Genomic DNA, 23,964 nt, shown 5'->3' on the forward strand with positions numbered 1-23,964 from the left:
TCACCCCCAAACCACCAGCCTGACTCTTCAATAAAGAAGTGGGAAATCCTCGTATCCAGTTGTTTATTACCGATTTGAGGCAGGGAGGGGGCATCACCCTGCAGGTGTGGCCCGAGGAGGTGCGGACAGGACACGCTCGCAGCCCTGCCCGCAGCACGGAGGGGGTGCAGCATCACCAGCAGTGATTCTTCACCCCCAGAACACCACCCTGGCCACGGACCCCTCTTCCCAGAGCTGCAGCTGTGGGGCTGAGGGGCTTTTCTCTATCCAGGAGGGTCACAAAGGAATTTTCTGTCCTTAGTGCCAGAGGCGATGCCTGCCAGGTGGGCACAGCTGTGCCACCTCTCAGCCACCTCTTCAGTCTTTGCGACAGCCACAGAGCCGGCAGCATCCTCCTCCCTCCCGTCTCTCCTCATTCCCCATCTCCACGCGCGGATGGGAGGAAGGGAAACCCGAGCCACCGAGCCACCGGCGGGTGGTGGCTGTCGCGCAGCGCTGTCCCCGCAGGGGCTGCTCACTGCTGCGGCTCGGGCTCGTACTGCTTCTCCGTGGAGGTGTAGAAATCCTCGAGCACCGACTGCAGGTACTCGAAGGTGGGGCGCTCCTCGGGGTTGCTGCGCCAGCACTTGAGGATGATGCTGTAGAGCTCCCCGGGACACGACTCCGGGCAGGGCATGCGGTAACCCCGCTCCAGGTTGCGAATCACCTCGGGGTTGGTCATTCCTGGGGGAGAAACAGAGCCCAGCAGGAGTTATTCAGCACCCGGGGTGGGGGAAGGTCGGTGCTTCCCGAAGTTCACACCCAGGCAGGGCTGGAGGGGCTGAGGTGGTTCCTGAATCTGGAATTCCTGAATTCTGGAAACTTTTCTTCAGGGTTTGCTTCCTCTCCATGCCTCTGTCCCCTCCCTGATTCCCCTCTCTGAGTTTGGTTTTGCGCAGGGATAACTGAGGGAAGGAAAGCCAGCTTGAAGGAGCTCTTGTGGCAAGAGGGACATTGAGAGGCTGGAGGGTGTCCAGGGAAGGGAACAGAGCTGGGGAAGGGGCTGGAGCACCAGGAGGGGCTGAGGGAGCTGGGGAAGGGGCTCAGCCTGGAGAAAAGGAGGCTTGGGGGGGCCCTTGTGGCTCTGCACAACTCCCTGACAGGAGGGGACAGCCAGGGGCCTTGGGGTCTTCTCTCAGATAACAAGAGGAAATGACCTCAAGTTGTACCAAGGGATATTTTGATCAGGTATTAAAAACAATTTCTTAATGGAAAAGGCTGTCCAGCCCTGGCACAGCTGCCCAGAGCAGTGGTGGAGTCCCCATCCCTGCAGGGATTTACCAGATGTGTAAATGTGGCACTTGGGGACGTGGGGCAGTGGTGGCCTTGGCAGTGCTGGGTTAATTCAATTTAGAGGCCTTTGCAACTTAATTCTGTGATCAGAGAGACAGCTGGGTGTGGAAGTGCCTGGACACTCATCCTGCATTCCCAGCACCCTGCAGCTATATAAGGGATCCTGTACCTGGATAAGGGATCCTGTACCTGGATAAAGGATCCTGTACCTGGATAAGGGATCCCATAGTTGGATAAGGGAGCCTGTGCTTGGATAAGGGAGCCTGTGCTTGGATAAGGGAGCCTGTACTTGGATAAGGAATCCTGTACATGGATAAATAATCCTGTACCTGGATAAGGAATGCTGTATCTGGATAAATAATCCTGTATCTGGATAAGGGATCCCATACCTGAATAAGGGATCCTGTACCTGGATAAGAGATCCTGTACCTGGATAAGGGATCCTGACTGGATAAATAATCCTGTATGTAGATAAGGGATCCTGTACCTGGATAAGGGATCCTGTACCCAGAAAAGGGATCCTGTACCTGGATAAGGGATCCTATACCTGGATAAATAATCCTGTACCCAGAAAAGGGATCTTGCCTGGATAAGGGATCATATACCTGGATAAATAATCCTGTACTTAGATAAGGGATCCTGATCACAGAAAAGGGACCCTGTATCTGGATAAATAATCCTGTACCCAGGAAAGGGATCCTGTACCTGGATAAGGGATCCTGCCAAAGGTGATGATCTCTGTCAGGAGGATCCCAAATGACCACACGTCAGATTTGATGGTGAAAACCCCATAGTTAATGGCCTCTGGAGCTGTCCATTTGATGGGAAATTTGGCACCTGTCCCAAAGGAAACAAAGGGAAATAAGTCCTGGAGTTAGAGCATCTCCCTCACCTGTCACAGGCACAAGAATCCCCCCAGACTGAGCCCTGGTTCCTTTGGGCTCTTGATTATCATTCTGTGGTTCTTCCTAGGAGAGGGGCTCCAGCCCTTTGATTATCTGCATGTCCTCCTCTGCACCTGCTCCATCCCAGAGCTGGATGGAATATTCAAAACCAATTTGGCAGATTTATTATGGGACAACAACAGTAGGATTTTATTCTGTATAAAATTTCTTTGGCTTTTGCCAAGGAAAATTGTACCAGATGATCCTTGAGGTCTCTTTCCAATGTGGTACTCTGTGATTCTGTGAAATCATTTATTAGAAGGGGGTTGTTTTAGCAAAAGTGCATAAATATAACAGCAAATATAAATTCCCCAGTCCTTAAAGCTGCATAGTTTTATTAAAACCAAAATAAGTCCCTTTTTATTTTGTCCACCAAGTTCTTGCTTAACCCACTGTAGACAGCAATGACCAAAAGGTTGCAATTTCAGTTTAGCTAAAAAAAAGCCCCAAAAAACCAACAGCAAAACCACCTTGATAAGTGGGAACTGATCATGTTACACTGCAGAGGAAACCACATTTTTATTTATACACATCCTCCCAGGACTGGAAATCCAACTGCAGGGTGTGAAATAAGCACCTCAGTTGTTGCACATCACACTCTGAGTGACAAGGCTGGGAAATGCAATATATGAAGTGAGAATTGTTCAAAGCAGATAGAGGGGAGGTGTTATTCCAGAGCAAAGCTAGCTGGAAAAAGGCTGATGGGAGCTGCTTTCTGCTGGGGAAGCAGCTCCTTTGGTTATTAACAGAATTATACTGATTTCATCAAAGCTTCTCTTAAGGATAAAACTGCCTTAAAATTTTGCAGAAAAGTCAAAATTCCCCTTCATGGCAGTTTCCAAATTACATTTGGGATTTTTACTACTCTGAAAGAGTTCTGCATGTTGAAATGGGTACGATTTGTATCAAAAAGGATTTTGGGGACAGGAAATTGAAAGAAATGTTTCTTATCTTATTAAAAAAAACCCATAAAAACTATTAAATTTCCTTTCCTCAGAGTATATTTTAAGGGGAATTTTATCTCATCCCAACTCTAGAAGTGGACAGGTTTCCAAAATTTGAAAATGTTCTGGTAAGTGCCACTTATGCCTGACTGAATTGTTTCATTTCAGTCACTTTTCCTGATGCTCTGTGGAGTCCCTTTGCAATCTGAATGATTTGATCTCATGCCTGACCTCGGGCTCAGAGCTCAGTACGGGGACGATCTCAGAAGTCTTTTCCAAACCAAAAGATTCTGTGATTTATTGTTTTCTATGTGGTCCCTCTGCTGTGGAAGGGACCTGATGTGGTCAGGGCTTGGTTTGCCTGGCACACCTGGAAGCTGCTGCTGGATCCAGATTTGTGGCTCCAGCTCTGTTGTATCCTTCCCTCTGGACTGAATCCCTGCAAAAACCTGGCCACAGGCAGCAGCCTTCATTAGCAGAGGTCAAATTTCTCCTCTGGAGGGGCAGCAGACTCCCCCAAAGAGAATAGAAAGAGTTTTTTCCCATTTCCCCCTGCAGTTTTCAGTTGGTTTTATAGCCCCCAAGCCTTGCTGCCTCTCCCAGGACTGGATGTTTGGGTGTTTTTGTTTCTCGTGCCCTCTGCCTGATGCCAGCCTTGTATCCTGGCATTCCTGGAAGTAGGATGTTGGAATACCGGATATTCCTCTGGCTGCCCTGGAGGACTTGAGACTCTGACAGGGGCCTCAGAGACCTTGGCATGGAGTCAAAGACACCTGTGCCTTCGATTTTACCCCATGGAAACAATTACCAACTTTGTGCAAGGAGTTACAAGCCACAAGAGTTTGAATAGAATGTTCGTGAATTTGTCACAGGGTGAAAAAGTAGAATTTTGGGGTTTTTAGAATGGGTGTTCGGGAGGCAAGATGGAGGAATCTGGGTGTGTCCTGTCTTTCTCCTTCTTCTTCTTGGCCTCCATCTTCTGCTGTGATGGTGGCACTTTTGGATTGGTTTAGAGTAGAGAGGAACTGTCTAACAGAGGTGATAGGTATTTGTCGGAACCCAGGAAATTCCTCTGGCTGCCCTGGGGGACTTGAGACACTGCCAAAGGGCTCAGAAACCTTGGCACAGAGCCCAAGACCCCTGTGCCTTTGATCTTGACCCATGGAAAAAACAATTACCACCTTTATATGAAGAATTACAAGTCAAGAGAGTTTAAGTAGAACAGTAGTTAGTTTGTCACGGGGTGAAAAATAGATTTTTGGGGTTTTTAGAATGGGGATTCAGGGGGCAAGATGGAGGAATCTGAGCGTGTCCAGCCTTTCTCCTTCTTCTTCTTGGCCTCCATCTTCTGCTGTGATGGTGGCACTTTTGGATTGGTTTAGAGTAGAAGCTCACTGTCTAACATAGGTGATAGGCATTGGGAAGTTATTGTAAATAATGTACACGTAGTTTTTAGTATAAAAAGATAACATACCCGAAGGTGGTCAGTGTGCCATGAACCAACCTGCTGGACAAATCTCAGCAGGTCAGAGAAAGAATGTATTAGCTAAGAGTAAATAAACAACCTTGAGAACCAGAGCCAAGGAATTCTGCCTTCTTCTTCAGTCTTGGGGCTGGGAAAAAGAGACTTTCTGACACGTCGGGGCCATCTCAACACCAGAAAGCCCTTCAGTAGCAGGGTGGAAGATAAGGGCAGTGTTGGGAGGGACACCCACCTTCCTGTGCCAGGTACTCGTTCTCGATGAGCCTGGCCAGGCCGAAATCGGCGATTTTGCAGCAGAGCGTCTCTGACACGAGGATGTTGGCGGCCCTCAGGTCCCGGTGGATGAAGTTCATGCGCTCGATGTAGGCCATGCCCTCTGCCACCTGGGAGGGGAGGAAGAGCCCACCTTCATCATCACCTCCCCATGGGATCTTGGGTGGTTTTCACCCACCTTCACAAAGCACAGCATTTTTACAGGGTTGCTGTTGTCTCTCTGTGAGCATGGATGTGCCTACGTTGCTCATGGATGGATGGATGGATGGACAGGTGGATCAGCAGACAGGTAAATAAATAGATACTGCACTTATACAGGTGCAGATATTCAGCTTTACCATCCTGAGCAGCCAAGTGAAGCAGAACAGAAGCACCACTCTCTGTTTTGCCCTGAGTCGTGTCTGCAGCGAGAGCTGAAACCACATCACTGGATTCCCAGTTTCTGCCACAAAGTCTCTCTTCTCCAGTGGGCATTTTAGTCATAAACATTCCATTAAATATGTGAATTAAGAAAAGGAAAAAAAACTCACAAAAAATCAAACTAGCAAATCACAGAATTATAGAATGGTTGGAAGAGACCTTAGGACCTTAAAGATCTTCTCATTCCAACCTCCTGCTATAGGCAGGGACACCTTCCACTATCCCAGGTTGCTCCAAACCCCACCCAACCTGGCCTTGGACACTTCCAGGGATCCAGGGGCAGCCACAGCTTCTCTGGGCACCCTGTGCCAGGGCCTCCCCAGCCTCACAGGGAAGAATTTATTCCTAAAATCTAATTGAGGCAGCTGGTGCGTGATGAGCCTCTTTCAATGACAGCAGCAATATTTCACTGATGAGTGCTGGGGGTTGAAAAGGGAGATTGATAGAAGACAGAGGTTGCCAGGTTGAGTCTCAGATTTGGACTGGGCATTTATTGGGAAGGTGAGTGGATGTGTGCAGCCCCTGCCAGCAAGGGGTAGCAAATATTAAAGCTTTTAAGTGCCTGTGGGTGAGGGCAGAGCAATTTTCCACTCCATGCAGATTCACATGAGCCTCTGCACTCACATGTGGTTTCAAACAGGATACTCACACATACTTTCCAATGCTGCATTTCTAACCTGTGTCAACACCCCTCTAGTGCAAGGGCTGATTTCTGCAGTGGAAAATGGAAGAATTGATGTAATTTCCTGTCCTGATGTTAATGAGATAGGACCTGGTGCTCAGCCTGTTCCAGCCCAGAGTGTTTTCAAGCATTTACCCTCAAGACTGACCACAGGACCGAGCGTATCAGCCCAGACTGTTCTAATTTTAACTCATACGGATGTCATTGGATCAAAAATTGCGCTCCAGAGGGTTGGGCGCCTGCTGAGCTGTGATGTCACCCCAACACCACAGATAAGCAGATTGCAAAACAGCTCAAGAGACTGCCCTTCCCTCCTGCTGCTCCTCCCAGAGATACCCAGGGAATGTCTGAGTGCCTGCCCTGGGGAGGTGGTGCTGGGCTGGGAGAGGGAAGGATTGAAAGTTGTTCTTCCAGGTGATGCCAATGCCTCAGGGATGGGTAAAATCCTTTCTACCCCGTGCTGAGGGTGATTTCTGTGGGTTTTGCATGATTGGGGTGTGGGGGTTTGGTCTGTGTTCAATCATCCTGGTCCTGCTGTGTGGTGAAATTTGCCCAGAGAAGCTGTGGCTGCCCCACCACCCCTGGCAGTGTCCAAGGCCAGGTTGGACAGGGCTTGGAGCAACCTGGGATGGTGGGAGGTGTCCCTGCCCATGGCAGGGGGTTGGAATGAGATGATTTCTCAGGTCCTCCCCACCCAACCCATTCCATGATTCCATGACTCTGTAACATTGGTTAAAATCTTAACATTGGTTAAAAATCTTTGCTCTGAGTCACCCAGAGATCGTTCTGGTCCTGCACAGAAACGCATCTTGCCAATTTCTGGGGAATGCTCCCACCAACCCCAAGGGCTCTGTACTATGGATTAATTGGAGTAAGGAATTAATTAATTAATTAAATGAATTAATTAATTCCTTATCGTCAGGAATGTAACACAAATCACAGCCTGTAATTTCCAAGAAAGGGAATGAAACAATGAAAGATGGAGGGAGGGAAGTGGAGCTTTCAGGAGAGGAGGGAAGGAGGGAAGTAATTAAGTCAAATACCCTAAACAGGGAGCGTGCATTTGTCTCCATAACATCTCACAGACATCAATGATGAAGCTGCAGATATGGAAAATTTATCAGTAGTGAAGAGGGAAGGAACAGAAAGAGGTTCCTCTGCACCTCTATGGAAAGTTCAAAACAAAAATGACAGAAGGTGGCACTGCTTTAAAGCGTTTAAATCTTTTCATTCTGGTTAAAGCAAGAATTAAAATATTTCACTATAATAAACCATCCCCTCAAATATTAAGATTTTCCAATGGTTAATTTATTAAAAAGCAACTCTATATAAGGGCTGGAACCAGCAAACTTTGCACATTGTTTCCTCAAGTCCACTTTGACAAGAGAAGCTGAGTGATTTTATGGATAAATCCCATATTCAGCCTCATGCTTCAGGGTATTTTGGTTTTTTTGCTAATATTTCCTAATTAGCCTGACTCTGCTCTGGATGAGCCAAATTCTGTCAACAGCTGTCTGGGACCAAAGTGCAGTGATTTAGCCATTCTCATTCTTCATGTGGTTTCCCTAATTTTGCCCTATTTGTGTTTAGAGGCACTTCTGGACTAAAATTTTAAGCTGCAGCTGCAGCTATGAGGATTTGCAGCCTGGAGATGCTTAAAGGCTAAAAGTTTGTTTTCCTAAAGAGCAATATTCCCAGATTTGAGGATCAGAACATCCTTTATGCCTCATCCTCAGAAGGGCAGAACTGCTGGTCCCGCATTGGAAATCTCTTTGTTGAGCTTTTTCTCCTTTTTTGGTAAAAAGATAAAGAAACATTTTTTTTCCTGCTCAGCAAGGAAGAAAAGAAAAAAAAAAAAAAAAAAAAAAAAAAAAAAAATCAGACCAAAACAAATCCAACCACCCCCCAAAAAACCCTGAACTCCAGATCTCTAGCTCTGCACTAAGTTATCAGAGTGCTGCCCTAAGGACAGAACTGATATGCACATGGACAGAGAAGGATGAAGAGAATCCCTAAGAGAGCACAGCAGGAGGAGCTGTTCTTCTCCAGGAAACCTTTGCTCTGACTGACTGCAGACTTGCAGGTATTTCACTGAGTTATAACAAATAACTTGGATCCTTTTCCCACTGAATGTTCACTGACCTGAGCAGAGATATCAATGAGTTTGGGGAGATTCAGTTGGCTTCCTTCTTCTGTCTTCAGGAAATCCAGCAAACACCCTGCAGGAGAGGAGAGGAGAGACTGCTGTCACTCTTCTGAATAATTTACAAATTTGTTTTCCCTGGTGCTTCTCTGAATATATGCAACAAATCTGCCTCCATGCTAAGGGAAATCTGAGGAGCCAGAATGGGTGTCCACTGGAGTATCTTTCATTAGGAAAGCTCCCAAACAGCCCAAATTCCCTTCATTTTTTTGCACAGATCTGTTGCAAACTGCTCGGCATTCATAGTTTGAACTGTTACAAACAAGAGGGGACAAAAGAAAGGATAATTTCACCATGAGGGGAGTAAAAACCTGAAAGAAACTTCCAGCGAGAACAGTGGGGAGGAGAACTTTAAACACTCATCAAATGGAGCATCACCATAGTTTTTTCATCACCCAGAAAGTCTCTTTCTGTATTAGAATCAAACTTTTGGGTCACTTGCTTGCAGATTTGGTACAACCCCTCCTGCCCACCCTCATTCTGCACAGGAGCACGGGCCAGACCACCAAATTGGTTGTGCAGAAGCCCAGCACAGAGCTCCAGGAGGGTTTTTACCATTGGCCATGTACTCTGTCACAATGTAGATGGGCTGCTTGGTGACCACGGCGTACAGCCGGACCAGTTTGTTGTGCTGCAGCTTCTTCATCAGGTTTGCCTCTGCCAGGAAGGCATCAGGATCCATGCTGCCCTCCTTCATGGTCTTTACAGCCACCTTGATGTTATTCTTGTAGTAGCCTGCAGGGAGATGATGGTGTTTTGAGGAATTTTGGGCTATCTGCAGGCTCTATGGGGCAGAAAACCACAGGAACAGCTTGAATCCCTCATGAAGGAACATGTGGCAAATCCCAGTGCCGGCAGGTGTGAGAGAAGAAGGGACGCTCGTGTCACAGCTGTCACCCATGAGGCTGCATCAGGGATGGTCCTTGCAGTGAGCCCATCCTCACACAGCCCTCCCAGACCCTTTCTGGGTGAAACCCCTGGGGCCTCCCACCAGCTGGGCTCTCAAATCACCCAAATGCAGCCAAAAAGGCAGGACTGGGAAGTCAGCACATGAACTCAGCCTGGTCCTGTCCACAATCTCCATTTCCAAGGCAACCAGCAACCACAAAGAGGGTGGCAAAGGAAGCTGAGCTCCCCCCACTTCCTCTCCTGCTGATTAGCAGTAGGTGGGAGGGCATCAGGGATGGAGATCTGGGCTGAAAAGTGGAACAGAGAGGCAGAAAAAGTGGGAAAATGTCACCCAGGTACCTTACTGGGTGTGACTTAGGATCACTGGCATCACTGCAGCTGTGCCCAGGATTCCCAGGAAGAATGAGTGCATATCCCAAGAGATGAGTAAATAATGAATTCGACACCCATCCCCTGTGAAACCCTTGCTCAATCCCTGATCTTTGCAAATATGAGCTGTCCAGTCCTTCCCAGGAATCCTGTGTGAGTGTGTGTGTCCATAAACATGTGTTTGTCCTTAAGGATCCCCACTCCTGGAATAGTCTTGCCTCAGGGAAATAAAAGGGTTTTCCATCTCCTCTCTTTATGTCTTTTTTTCCTGGAATGGAAGGAATTCCACTTACCCATCCACACTTCCCCAAACTGCCCACTGCCCAGCTTCTTGACAAGCTTCAGGGCCTCCCGAGGGATCTCCCACTCGTCCCGGGCCCAGGGTCTCTGGGGAACCAGGGATGTGCAGGGAGCTGTGAGGCGCTGGCACAGCCCATCCCCTTTCTCTGGAGGAGGACAAAGCACAGGAGAGTTCAGTGGGATGGCAGAGAAAACCTCCTCCTCCTCCATCCAGGAGAAATCAACCCATGGAAACCTCCACAACCACACAGGGAAGTGGTGGAGCCCCCAGCCCTGGAGGGGTGTAAAAGCTGTGTGGATGTGGCACCTGGGGACATGGGTTAGTGGTGGCCTTGGCAGTTCAGGGGGAATTCAGTGCTCTTAGAGGGCTTTTCCAATGTTTATAATTCTATGATTTCATGAAAAGCTTCAGCCACAGGGATCAAGGCATCCAGAATGGCCCCAGTCAAAGAGGAAAGCTCAAAGGGAGCCATAGAGGAACAAATTATCCTGCCCAGTTATTCCAAACCTTGCTTCCCATGCACCCCTCCTGCATATCCTGGCAACATTCACCTCCTTCCTTTCCTGATGGGAGACACTCCCTGACTTTAGGGCTGGGGGCAGAGCTCACCCTTGCAATTCTCTAAGATGGAAACCAGGGCATGGGTTCTGGCTGTAGGATCTGCCCTGTGAGCAGCTGTGGTGTCCCCCAGACCTATCCTCCCTCTGTCCCCACCCTCTTCCAGGGCACAAACCCACGAGGGAAGGCGGACAACTCACGGCTGTAATGATGGATGAGCTCTGGCAGGCTGGAGAAAGTCATCCTGGGGGAGATGTAGTACCCCCCTCCATCCAGGGAGCGGATCCTGTAGTGTTTGATGATGTCCCCATGAGCAGAGTTGTTGTCCCTCACAGACAGGGAATAGGCATCTGGAGAAGGAGCAGAAGGAGCTGTGAGGACAAATTGCACCCCAGCCAGGGACCAGCTGCCTCCTCTTTCCATCAACAGCTCCAAACCAGCCCTGGCTGGTGCCTTTCCAGGGCACGTCCCCCAGAATTTACAGCTTCCCTCTCTCCAAGGCAAGGGGACAGGATAAAAGTTCATCAAAGCTCAATTGATCCAGTGAAGTTTCCAGGAGTAACACCTGCCTGTGCTGTGGCCAACAGCCCCCTGGAAGCCCTGTGGGGACCAGTAGCACCTCTGCAGGCAGAGCAGTCAGATGTTCCCCAGGTCAGGATGGTTTTTCCACAGCTCCATGTTCCCATCTGAGCTCTGCCAACCTCAGCATCATGAAATCAGAATGGTTTGTGTTGGAAAGGAACATAAATTTCATCCAGCCCTGCCCATCCATGAGCAGGGACATCTTCCACCATCCCAGGTTGCTCCAAGCCCTGTCCAGCCTGGCCTTGGACACTTCCAGGGATTCAGGGGCAGCCACAGCTTCTCTGGGCACCCTGTGCCAGGACTTCACCCTCACAGTGAAGAATTTCTTCCTAACATCCAATCTAAACCTGCCCTCTTTTAATTTAAAGCCATTTAAAGCCTTTTTCCTCTGGATTAAACATTATTAAACCTTGTGCCAAGGTCAGTGGTTCAGCTGAGGAGGAGAACAGAAAGTGAGTTCAGGAGAATTGTCTTGTTCAGCCACAAACTTGTGACCATGGCTAAACCAGATCCAGGAATTCCCATCTAGAATCTTGTCCCTTTTGGGCCTCAAGGGAGCTGCTCAGCCCTCCACCACTCCAACCTGCTATTCCCTCCATGAGAATCTAAACCAAGGCTGGTTTTCAGTGCACAAAAGCATCACTAGATGTTGCTGCAGAGCAGAACTTCCAGCCTGTGTCAGTGTGGTTCAAGGCAGCTTAGCAGTGGTGTTTCCCCCCCTTTGTCTGGATTGTATTTCTGGAGTGAGTTGTTACAAGCCTGCTGGGCTGTTCTAAGTCTAATATATCACCTGGTCTGATAAACTGCCCATTTTTGATTTTTTTTTTAATGAAAAGGCAAGGCTATGCATGTTTAAAAGGGTGTATCTGTTCATGCAGGATCATAAAAAGAAGCAACGGCAACTCTGAAACCCTAATCCTGCACGTGAGGGGAAAATTTATTAACATTAAATCCTCACTGCCTGGTGTTTCTCCATCCCAGCACCAGCAGTTTTCCCTACACTGTGCCTGAAACCCATTTGCATTTATAAAAAGCAGCAAAAACTCCCCACTTCTGTGGATATTTGCTCTGTTGGAGCGATCATAAATCTTTACAAGCAGAGTTTGGAAGAGTCTGAAGTTTTCCCAAGTGCCAGCAATCATTTTGAGGGGACTCCCTTCCTGCAGAGACCACATCTGATGGTGTAAAATTCATGGAAAAACCTGGTGGTTTAAATGCAGAGCCAGAGAACCTCAATTTGACGTGGTGGCCTCCCCAGCAGAGGAAGCTCTTCTGGTTTTCTTTCCTTCACCATGAATGTCAGGCAGAAGACAAATTAACAAGCCTTTTTGATTTGATCAGTCCTGCAGCTGAACAGCTGAGAAACAGCCCTGAAACACCTTCAGTGGGGCAATAAAACCTCGAGGGAAAAGCAAAGAAATGGCTCTGCTGGCTCCTCTGTGGTACCCATGTGGCCCTAACTTCCAAAATAATGATAATAAACATCAAGGCCCAAGGCTGGACCTGATAATCTTAAGACGTCTTTTTTAACCTAAATGATTCTGTGATTCTGTGAAGAAGAATATGACATTGATGACCACACAACACTACTATTATTATTATTATTATTATTATTATTATTATTATTATTATTATTGCTATTATTGCTATTATTGCTATTATTGCTATTATTGCTATTATTGCTATTAACTGTTATTATCTTTCATTATTGCTGTTGAGGGTGATGACATTGTTTTAATTTCAAAGAGACTGAAATACTGCCCAGGCCAGGCTGCAGCCCAGGAGAGTTGGGCTCATGTGGCACCAGGAGGGTGTTTGGTGTGCCTGGGACACAGCTTAGGGTTTGTGTGGGATTTTTACAGGGTGAGGACTGCTCAAGGAAGGAGCCAAACTTGGTGTGAAGGCAGCTGCACTGAGGCCAAATGATTCTGCAGAAGGAAATCCAGGAATTGATGACAAACACCTCTGCAAGGGGGTGTCTGGGGGCTGAGAGTCAGCAGGGAATGGAGACCTGCCCTGTTTGCCAGTGGTTGCACCCAAAACACTTTTCTCCCACAGGATCTCCTTTCCAGGCCCCACCAACCCTTTAAACTCTCCTACATTTTTCAGACAGAGTCAGGGCCAATCTCTCAGCTGCCAGAGTTAATTCTTACCCTGTCATTAAGCTCATGACTGCATCTCAGCCCCAGCCACAGTTTAATTTGCTGCAGGGAGCGTGGTGGAGCTTCCCTGTCCTCCTCCCTTGGGAGCTGCTGTGCAGAGGCAAGGGCACTGAAGGGAAAGATTCAATTCTTCCTTCACAGAATCACAGAATGGTTTGGGTTGCAAGGGTCCTTAGAACTCATCTTGTTCCATGGACAGAGACACCTTCCACTAAACCAGGTTGCTCCAAGCCCCATCCAACCTGGTCCCTGCTCCCAGTGACAGCAGAAAATAAAAATCATTGGCTGCTAATTCCCTCTGATGATATCCAGGATAGCCAAAAGGAGTTCTTGCTCCTCAGCCTCAAGGGACATTCACCTGTTCTGCATCCTGGCACACACCTGGACTGGTAAAGAGTCCAGAGTACAAAATTTATGGAACGATTTCCTCATCAAAATTTGGCCAGTCCTGGCACAGCTGCAGGGCAGTGACGGAGCCCCCATCCCTGGAAGGGTTTGAAAGCCACGTAGATGTGGCACCTGGGGACATGTGTTTAGTCCATTTCCTGCTCCTACAGCTCTCACCAGCCCCTTAAATCCTTCCCAAGGAGCTGAGCTGGATGCAGAGGCTGAGCTCAGTGAGGTCCCTCCTGCTGGCAGCAGAGATGCAGGAATGCTGCTGGGAGCCAGGAGCCCGTGGCTCAGCACAGCTGGGGAAATGTGCTCCTGCAGCTTTTGGAATGATTGGTACTTCAGGGGGACTTTGTTTATTTGCAGCAGCTTCAGCAAGGACAGTGCTCTCTCGATGATTTCAGTGCTTCCCACACTGTCCCCATCTTCTCAGGATGCTGAATGTGCCTTTTGGGGACTCTGAGAAATATTGGCTCTGAAGATTTGCAGAATTTCTGCATCTCAAACCATGAGGAAAATGAGACTCTTCTCAGGATGGGTTGGGAATAGGTGCTGCTCCAAGTCAGGGTGCAGAACCCATCCCACTGTGCCTGAGACATCCCAGTATGAGGCAACCACCCCCCAGATTAAGTCATTAATGGGATTTAGCTCAGCCCAGTGACTAAAATTTGTCCCTGATGGTCAAATTTTGCTGGTGATGTGCCAAGTGAATGAAAACACACGTCATGGGGATGGAAAACCAGGAAAAAACAGTGGGGCTCTAAGGGCAGGGTTAATTCCATGGCATTGCTCTGCACATCTCTTGGTGAGCCACAGGGTGCTTTACATCAGGGAATTCAGCCTCATGGCACATTTGGAGACGCCTGGCTTTGTCTTTTCCCTTTCTCTTTAGGGAGGAGGAAGCTGTGGCTAAGATGGATCTAACGTGGCCATTCAGGCAGCCCAAAGCACAGAGTGCTCAGGCAGCAGCTGGATGATTCAGAGGATGGGGTGTTCGAAGGAATAATATTTTATCCTAAATATCAGAAAAGTCACAGGGCAGAGACACATCTGAGCATTTGGGACTCACATGGGGCTTCCATGGAGTGGAACCCACATCTGCTAATACAGGATATCCCACACGTCATTCTTCTTCTGACAGCAGAGACAGGGAACTGAGGATCTGGTGATTTCTCCTTGGATTTCAGGACTCCAGCACCTCTGCTGTGACCTGTGTGACCAAGACCCACCCACACTCCAGATAGTTGCAGAAGTTGGGGACAATTGTCCTGAACAAGTGTAGGGAAAGGTCTGATCCCATGCATGTGTGGCACCTAGAGATGCCACAAAGACCAGGATCATGTGTGGACAGAGCTTCAGCACATGAGTGTCTGCTTTGTGGTGCTCCCTGCCCTTCCTGGGTGCAATGAACACCCCAAATATCCCAACAAACAAAGGGAGAGTGGGAATGGGATAAACAGAAGAGCAGCACGTGGTTCTAAGTCCAAGCCTGATCACTGCAAAAGCACCACAAAAGTAGGAGGGAAACTGATATACGGCAGAAAAAGTGACTTATAAAGTGAAATGCTTAGAAACAAGTATCTGAAATGTTTCCTGAGCTGAATGTTCCCTAAAAATTCTGGAAGTTGAAAATCCTTATGGATAGCGGCCCTCCTGCTTAGCATCAGCTCAGCAGGGATGTGTGGAGGTGAGTCCAGGCATGGGGCAGAGGGGGAAATTCAGAGTAGGATGTTACAGTCTGACACAGCCCCACTGCCTGGGGGCTGAGGGAGACAGCTACAGGAGGATGAGATTCCAGCTGCTGCATCCAGACCCTGGCACTGTTTGATTTTCTGGCAATGGTGGAAGGACCATCTCCATGGTGGAAGGAACAGATGCTGGCTTGGAGATCTCCCTTGCGAATACAAGAAAAAAAGAGACAAGGAAGGAAGAAGGAGATGTTGCAGTAGGCAAGAGTCATTTGTAGGATGGAGGAACCAGACTGTTCCCTCTCTTACTGTTTGCCCTGGGACTTTGGAAGTGTTTGGGAAACAGGTCAAGGAAAAGAAGGTTCCATATGATTTCAGATGGATGCTCCAACTCTCTACTGATCATGTCACAGTTGGACATCACGACCTTAGAGGATTTCCAACCTAAACAATTCCTTGATTCTATTGGGAAGACACAAAGCACCTTTTCCCACATGTTAAGGAAAGACTCCTGCATCCATTTGGAAGGAAATGAACCAAATGACAACAAGACTGAAACACTTTCCTGAACTACTCCATGGATCTGGTTCAGAGCAGAACCATGAGCATCTCCATGATGTAAACACACATGATGGCCCAGAGGAAGCATGGAGAAAAAAGTAGGAAAGAAACAATAAGGAATTCCCATGGGAAAACCTAAACTAACTTCCAGACTCTATCAATTAATAGCATGGAACAAAGAAATTGAAATTGCATGGTTTTTTTTGTTATTTATGGTTATATTAATAACTATATCCACTGCCCAAGAGGAGTTGGAGCATTCTCTGGCCTTTCCATCCTCACTGAATAATTTCTTCAAAAATCAGACGTGTTCATATGGAAGGAAAGTGGATGAAATCCATCTATCCTGCTCCAGTCACTCTCCTTCCAAAAGTTCTGGTTTGTATGAGTTCCCCTATCAGACTATCAGAAAAAACATGTTTCACGTTTCCCTAGGAAAATGGTTTTTTTCCAAACTGTGCAAGTTTCTGTTGCAAACAGGAGAAATATTCCTTCAAGAGTGTGTAGAAATATCTTAAAAAAAAAAAAAAAAAAAAAAAGAGAGAGAGAGAGAGAGACATTTCCTTGGGAAGAAAAGGAAAAAAACCCCTAAACTATTTTAGAAAATCCGCTTATTTGTGTTCTTGTGTCTCTGCCATGACCTCTGGTGGAAGAGCCACTCTTACCACAGCCAGAACTGCACAAATGAGTAGATCATGAGCAAATCTTTGCCCTCCAAACCCCCAGCTCACTCCTAGAGCCCTGATGAAGGTTTTCCAAGCCTGGGCAACAATGAGGAATTACCTGTTCTCCATGGATCTCACCTTTGGTGGTTTCACTCTCCCTGACGAGGAAAGAGCCAACTTTGTTCCCAGAAGACAGCAGCAGCCGTTCAGCATCTTTTCTGCTCAGAGTTCTAAAATACCACCTGGGAGACAGAAAAGGCAAAAGCATGGCTTGAAAAGGAAAAGCTCTACAAAAAATGGAATTCTTTCCAGTTAGTTCTTTTTTTTTTTTTTTTAATTAATCATTACACTGTGAAACTGAGGGTTGTTTTTATTAGCAAGTAGCTTTTTATCTACTGGAAAGTGGCAGTAATAGACTGTTTTGGGTAGATTAACACCAGATTTGGATCACTTTGGACTTGTTTCACAGCCTGGAAATTCGGATAGTGTGGGGAGTAGATGGGATGTGCAGTATCCCACACAAAGAGCCTTTATGTCTCAGCCACATTTCTGTGCCCTGCTAAATATTTGCTGAACTCAGTGATGGTTGTGTCCCTCCAAGAAGAGATTGCAGGCAGGACTGATCATTTAGAGCTGAATGCCATAGAGGAGGATAACTCATGGAAAAAAAATCTCCTCCTGTTTGTATTATAGCAAAATAAACTCTTTGGACTCCAGTCTTTCATTCAATTTTGCTTTCAGGGAGGTTGCATCTGGGCTCATGTGAAAAACAGCTCTGTGGGTCTGGGTGCTGGCACCCAGGTTTCTGTCTTGTTCAATTGTTGGTGTGGTCCCTGGCAGATCCAAGACCTGGATCAGTGCACCCCATCCAGAGATTCCCAGTTTACTTATGGATATTCTCGTGGAAGGTGAAGAGGTTTGAAGCCATTTGTGTGGGTGGACTGACCTAGTGGGACCAGAGGATGGTCCCTGGCACTGCCACCATAACCTTTCTCCCCAAATCCTTGTTTTCCACAGTGGGCGCAATCAATGGGACAAGAACCTTTGCCCACTTTCCCCAAAACAACCTCATCCTCCCTTTCCACACCAATATGATGATCAAAAGCTTGTCCTGAACTTTTGGGCAGCATTGTTCGACATGAGGAAAGACCTCCTGCCATCCAGCCCAGCAGTGACATCTTCCTGCCATCAATAAAGCTCCTCCTGGAGCTCATTGAGATCCAGGGCGCAGCATCCATGCTGACCTCTCAAAAGCTTTCCCACTTACTTTTCCTCTTCCAAACTGTCCACTTGTGCCACGAAGTTGCTGGGGATGTATCCTTTCCTCCCAGTGCTGAGGGACTTTGCCAGCCACCAGTCCCCCTCTCTGCAAAGGGAGCAGAGGAGAAGGTGTGAGTGCTCAGAGGAGGTTTTGTGACAAGCTGAGGCTGTGGGGATGTGGATTGTGGGGTTTGAGCACTGCAGATGGACCAGGAGTCCATAATCCACTCTGCAGTTCCCTCTTTGTTCCCAAGCACCAAAACCAGGTTGGTGGCTGTTGGTGTTTCAGGGACTTGTGGAGGTGACAATCTCTTCCCATGAATGTGGAGCAACCACAGACCCAAATCTTTGCCACACACCTCGAGTGGTCACGGGGTTTATTTTGTCTCCTGAACAATGCATTGGGGTCCTTTCTGCTCCTTCCTTTGTGTTCCAGACACCCCACCTTGCTGTCCCACTGCTGACTGAGCCACCAGCCATGACCCAAAGCCATCCCCATGTAGGGGGTTCTCCACTTCCTTGTCCCACAGGTCCCAGCCCCTGGCATGTGGGTGAGAAATGTCACCTCTGGGGGCCACCTCAAACCTCCAGCAGTCAAGGATGGAGCAGCCCTCCAAGGCCTGGGGGCCCCAAGCTCACCTCTGCCCTGTTATGGACTGGGCCTCTTCTGTGGTGACTTTGAGAAGTTGAAATGAAACCTCACAAATGTCTGGCTCAGTTCTGTCCTTTCCTCTGACTACACCCAACCCACATCCTTTGCAGAAGCAGAATCAGCACAAACACAGGACAGGAGCGGGGTTTTTTTTGGGTTTTGTTTGTTTTTTTGTTTTTGTTGTTGTTGTTGTTGTTGTTATTTATGCTACTTCTGCACCCACAGGCACTGACAGCAAAGAGGGTCCCAGTACCACCCAGGCAGGGACAGTCCCCAGCCCCAGAGTATCTGTGACCCACGGAAATGTCACCCTGCAGAGAGAAGAGGGTACCCACAGCCACGCTCTGGAGCACAGCCAAGGCACAGGATCAGCTCTGGTCAGCTGCAAAGTGGTGGCTGACCCCAAGGTTTCCCCTTTCCCAGCCTCCCTGTGCTCATCTTTGAACTTCCTCCTGGGTCACTTACTTGGAGAGGACCTGGAGTTTCTCCCCTTTGACCAGCTCCAGGTCACGGTCACTTGAGGCAGGAAAATCGTACAGTGCAACCACAAACAAGTGATCTGAAAGAAGAATTAACTCCTTTGCATCCAGACTGTTCCTTGAGTGGCTTGATGCACACCTGGGTGTATGGTGGGGCATTTCAGCCCCTAAACATGGGGCTCTGTCATCCTTCCACCCCCAAATCCAACCTTTCCACCAATCCAGCTTTCCTGCTCAACACAACCTCTGCTCAGGGATTAACACTGATTCAACAAAGCATTTCCTGTGTATGTATTTTTAAAACACCCCCCAGTCCACAAAACCCAGACTGTCAACAAGAAAAAGGGGTTTGTGTGGAATTAGAAGGGTTATAAATAACCTGTCAGAGTTCAGCCTGAGTTTTACACAGTGGTAAATGAAAACTGCAACATTTCTCATGGCAGCTGTGGAATTTGACTCAAAATGATGTGGGGTTCTTCAATTGAAAAAAGCATAAAGTCATTGGAGTTTCTGTTGAGGCTGTTTCTAGGATTTAGCCCTCCTTGGGCTCATGGCCTGTGCTTTGAGCTCATCTGATATCTTGTCATCCCTCCCTCCTGAACACTTTTCCTTGGAGTGAATGAATCACAGAATGGTTTGGGTTGAGAGGGACCTTAAAACTCATCCAGTGCCACCCTCTGCCACGGACAGGGACACCTTCCACTATCCCAGGTTGGTCCAAGCCCTTTCCAACCTGGCCTTGGACACTTCCAAGGGGCACCCACAGCTTCTCTGGGCACCCTGTGCCAGGGCCTCCCCACCCTCACAAGGAACAATTCCTTCCTCACATCTTACCCAAACCTGAGTTGTGCCAGTTTAAAATGCTGCCCCTTGTGCTGTCACTTTCTGCCCGTATAAAAAATCCCTCTCTCTCTCATTTTTATGAGCCCTGTCCACGTGCCACCATGCTCTGGTCCAGCCCAGGCTGATCCCTGTGTGCTGGAGCTGAATCTCTTGGTTTGCAAACCCCAGAGGTGCCGGGGCTGCTCTCGGGGAAGCGCTGCAACCTTTCCCCTGTGCTCTGCACGCTCAGAGCTGCTGAAGCAGAAAAGAGCAGCTATTCTGGGGCAAATCAAAGTTTATAAAAAGAATCAGCACATGCGCAGGATCACAGAAATCAAACCAAAACTCCAGGGTGAAAAAGAAAAAGAAAGGAGAAGGAGGGAAAGGAGGAGAAGAAGAAGAAGAAGGAGAAGGGCAAAAACAGAATTTAAAAAATTAAGAAAAATAAAAATTTAAAGAGAAACAAAAATTTAAAGAAAAAGAAAAAAAAGAAAAATTTAAAGGAAAATTGGAAGAAAAATTGGAAGAAAAGCTTAAAGAAAAAAGAAGAAGAAGAAGAAAAAGAAAAAGAAAAATGTAAAGATAAATAAAAATTTAAATAAAAATTTAAATAAAAGTTAAAAGAAAAAGAAAAATTTAAATAAACATTTAAATAAAAGAAAAAATTAAATAAAAATAAAAAGGAAAAGAAAAAGGAAAAGAAAATGAAAAGAAAAAGAAAAATGTAAAGATAAATAAAAATTTAAATAAAAGTTTAAATAAAAGTTTAAAGAAAAAGAAAAATTTAAATAAAAAGGAAAAGAAAAAGAAAAATTTAAAGAAAAATTTTAAGAAAATTTTAAAGAAAATGAAAAAGAAAAAGAAAAAGAAAAAGAAAAAGAAAAAGAAAAAGAAAAAGAAAAAGAAAAAAAGAGAATTTTAACTGTGCTGCAGGAAGGCTTCAGCTTGTTCTCAGCCTAATTAATGTGCTGAGACCGATGGACAGCCTATTATTAGCATTTTTCAAAACAGCCTGTCAAGCCACTGTCTTTGGGTGACCTTTTCAAATAATGCCACCAGCAAGAGAGCCAGACTGGCCCTTTGTCACTGCAAGATAACCGTGTCTCTGGGGTGACTTGGGGTTTGTGTCTGTGCAAGGCTGGCTGCTGCTCCGATGGCAATTTGTTAGGGAGGAGAAAGGGTCAGCGTGGGAGGAAAGGCAGCTTTGGAAAGCAGAGCCCTGAGCAGCTCCCTTCAGGCTTTTGAGAAGGAAATCGGAGATCCATGAGAGGTTCCAGCAGAGCCTCTCTCCCAGGATGGGAAAAGGATGATCAGTCAGGAGGGAGAATGCTTTGAAGTCTGAAAATAGCTGGCACGGTTGGGGGCTTCCCCTTGAGGCAGCTCGAATTAGCAATGCACCCAAACTCTGTCTGCCTCCTTGAGAAAGTTGTTATCACACATCTGCTCAGACATGAAAGGGTTTGGGGCATGAGGTGTCCACAACCAGCCTGCCATCCACACACACACCCTCCTGGTCCTTTTGAAAGGGAAATAATGCAGCGATCACACTTGTGCTCAGAAAAATAGGAGCAAGTGTGTAAATATATCCAAGCCCAGAGTGGCTGTGAACTCCAGAAAATGAAAATGGAGTTTTGATCTCGAAGAGACTGACATAAGTGAAAATAAGTGAAATTAAAAAGAGAGAATACAGCAAGGACAAAAAGGGTTTGTATGCTGAAAAAATACTTTATCACCTCTTATCCCACAACAGGCACACTGAAATGAGCCAGAAGAAAAGCTCTCTCTGCCCGAGCTAGCAGGATTTGCCATCTCATGATGAAAGGGGCTCTTCCTGTCCCTGAGTCCAGCACCCCATGAGAAACACGTGGATTACACTGCCTTGGACCAGTTTGATCCACTCAGGCCACGAAAGGCTCATTGGGGCTGTGAGGAGCTCTCAGATAAAGCTGCCAGCCCCAGGACTTTGATTGGGAGCCAAACACATCCTGGCTCAGAGCTGCTGTCAGCAAACTCTGATACCAGCAGGGTTTGCAGAGGCTCAGTGCCAGTTTGGTGGCTCAATAGGAATGATTCAACCCGTCCTCCCACTGCTGGCTTGTCCTGAATGGAAAGTCTTTGCAACCACCTCATGGCCACAAAGCAGGGCTTAGACTGTGCCAGGGTGTCCCACAGGATCATCCATTGGTCTGGGGCCATTTTGGGATGGTCATGGTGTGAGTGACAACTTGCAGGACACGTTGGCCAGCTGGGTACACTGAACTATGGTTTGCTGCTACTGGAAATGAGCTCAGCTTTCTGTTTCAGCCTGGCATGGGCTGGTTGGAATCACTGAATCCTAAACTGGGAAAAGATCTCTAAAGTCATCAAGTCCAACCATCAACCCAGTACTGCCAAGGCAGCCCTAAAGCAGGGCTGAGACAGTGCCAGGGTGTCCCACAGGATCATCCATTGGTTTGGGGCCATTTTGGGATGGTCAGGGTGTGAGTGACAACTTGCAGGACACATTGACCAGCTGGGTACACTGAGTTCCAGTATGGCTTACTGCTACTGGAAATGAGCTCAGCTTTCTGTTTCAGCCTGGCATGGGCTGGTTGGAATCACTGAATCCTAAACTGGGAAAAGATCTCTAAAGTCATCCAGTTCAACCATTTAATGCAGCACTGCCAAGGCAACCCCTAAACTATGTCCCCAAGTGCCACATTCCTGTGGCTTTTAAATCCCTCCAGGGATGGTGATTCCATTGCCTGGGCAGCCTGATCTGAAGATTGGTAACACTTTTTGTGAAAATTTCTTTCCTAGTATCCAATTTAACCCTCCCCTGGTGCAACTTTAGGCCATCTCCTCTTGTCCTTTCATTTTTTTACCAGGAAGAAGAGCCCAACCCCTACCTGGCCACAATTTGTTTTCAGGGAGTTGTGCAGAGCCAGAAGGTCCCCATGAGCCTCCTTTTCTCCTGGCTGAGTCCCCCAGCTCCCTCAGCCTTCTCTCCTCAGACATGCTCCACATCAACGCAAACATTTTTGGTTAGAAGTTTTTTAATTTCTCACTGAAAACTCAGCCCTTTTTTTTCCAGTAGAAACAACCCTTCCTTTTCCCACTTCAGCTCAAACTCACGTTTCTGACAGCATTCTTTTCAAACTCAAATCCACATTCAAGTAACAACAACAAAAACAACCAAGAATTTCGGCATTAACTTTGAGACGCCACTGAAGACCTCAAGTTCCAGAGCATGCTAAACTTCCACACCCTGAAACTCAGTCCTGTTCATATTTTGGTCAGCAAGAAGCAAGTGAAGAGGTGGAAGAAGTGGTGGTTCCTCACCAGAAGAAATGACCTTGCAGGGACTTCGACTCCTCGGGATGTTGCAGGTTATTAAAATGCCTGAGGACAAGCACCAAACCCACCAGCCCTTTCCATCAGTGGGATTTAAATCCAGCTGTGAGCAGCTGGCAGGGCAAGGGCAGGAGTTATTCTTCCCATTTTTTATGTCTTATCCATCCAATGCAAGCAGACAGCAGCCCTACCATGGGATTCTTAGATTTGGGGCCCACCAGGGGCCAGGACTTTGCAGTGTTGGGGGCTTTGGGGGCTCAGAATTAAAATTTTGACTCCACAGAGACTTAAAACCAGCCTTAAAAACTTTGTGATTGTTCAGGGAATGGTGTTAAAATGAATGGGAAACTCACACCATGGGAGAATCACCCAAAGTGAAAAAAGGATTGGTGATGCCACATGCACCACATTGAATCCAGAGATCTGCACCCCTTGCTTGCCTTTGTGTTATTTCCATGAGGATAAATAATGTCAGGAGGAATTAGGTTTTTGTTAAAAATAAATAAAGAAATTATTTCTGAGACAGAGGTGTGAAAGCTGGAAAGTGTGAGACAATTTCAACAACTCAGATCAGAAAAAAAACCCAACAAAAATCATTCAAAACTCAAGGAGAGCAAAACCAAAAAACTCACAAAAATTAAAAAAAAAAAAAAACAGGAAAAGAAAGGGTTGATTTTACATCATGCGCCACACTACCATAGCCAATAATTTTCCCTGATTGAATTTAAAGTGCTCCCACAGGATTTAATTTATGTCTCTGAATTTAATTTTTTTATATGATGTGAGTGCCTGGATTTTGTGCTTTCTCTTTCAATTTACTTGAATTTCTGTCACTTAGGAGAAGATCTCTGGTATCTCAAACATCTTGCTTGGTTCTTATCAGCCTGTTTTGCCATACAGGGCACAGTCAGATGTACCATCATTTCAGGAAACTCAGACACTGGCAGAG

At 46.9% G+C, this 23,964-nt stretch overlaps 1 protein-coding gene across 1 annotated transcript in view; it reads right to left on the reverse strand.

Moving 5' to 3' along the window:
- Positions 1 to 514: 514 nt before the first annotated feature.
- The window catches only part of BLK (BLK proto-oncogene, Src family tyrosine kinase), a 36,091-nt gene continuing 12,641 nt past the window's right edge, over positions 515 to 23,964 (reverse strand). The window contains exons 4-13 of the mRNA XM_066545962.1: positions 18,847 to 18,940; positions 17,737 to 17,835; positions 16,608 to 16,711; positions 10,619 to 10,768; positions 9,853 to 10,005; positions 8,837 to 9,016; positions 8,221 to 8,297; positions 4,936 to 5,086; positions 2,038 to 2,169; positions 515 to 723 (exon numbers count right to left, since the gene is read on the reverse strand). Of these exons, the coding sequence (XP_066402059.1) occupies positions 515 to 723; positions 2,038 to 2,169; positions 4,936 to 5,086; positions 8,221 to 8,297; positions 8,837 to 9,016; positions 9,853 to 10,005; positions 10,619 to 10,768; positions 16,608 to 16,711; positions 17,737 to 17,835; positions 18,847 to 18,940 (1,349 nt within the window). The remainder of the gene's footprint in view (positions 724 to 2,037; positions 2,170 to 4,935; positions 5,087 to 8,220; positions 8,298 to 8,836; positions 9,017 to 9,852; positions 10,006 to 10,618; positions 10,769 to 16,607; positions 16,712 to 17,736; positions 17,836 to 18,846; positions 18,941 to 23,964) is intronic.

This window comes from Molothrus aeneus, chromosome 3, assembly GCF_037042795.1.
Source record: "Molothrus aeneus isolate 106 chromosome 3, BPBGC_Maene_1.0, whole genome shotgun sequence".
Lineage (NCBI taxonomy): Eukaryota > Metazoa > Chordata > Aves > Passeriformes > Icteridae > Molothrus > Molothrus aeneus.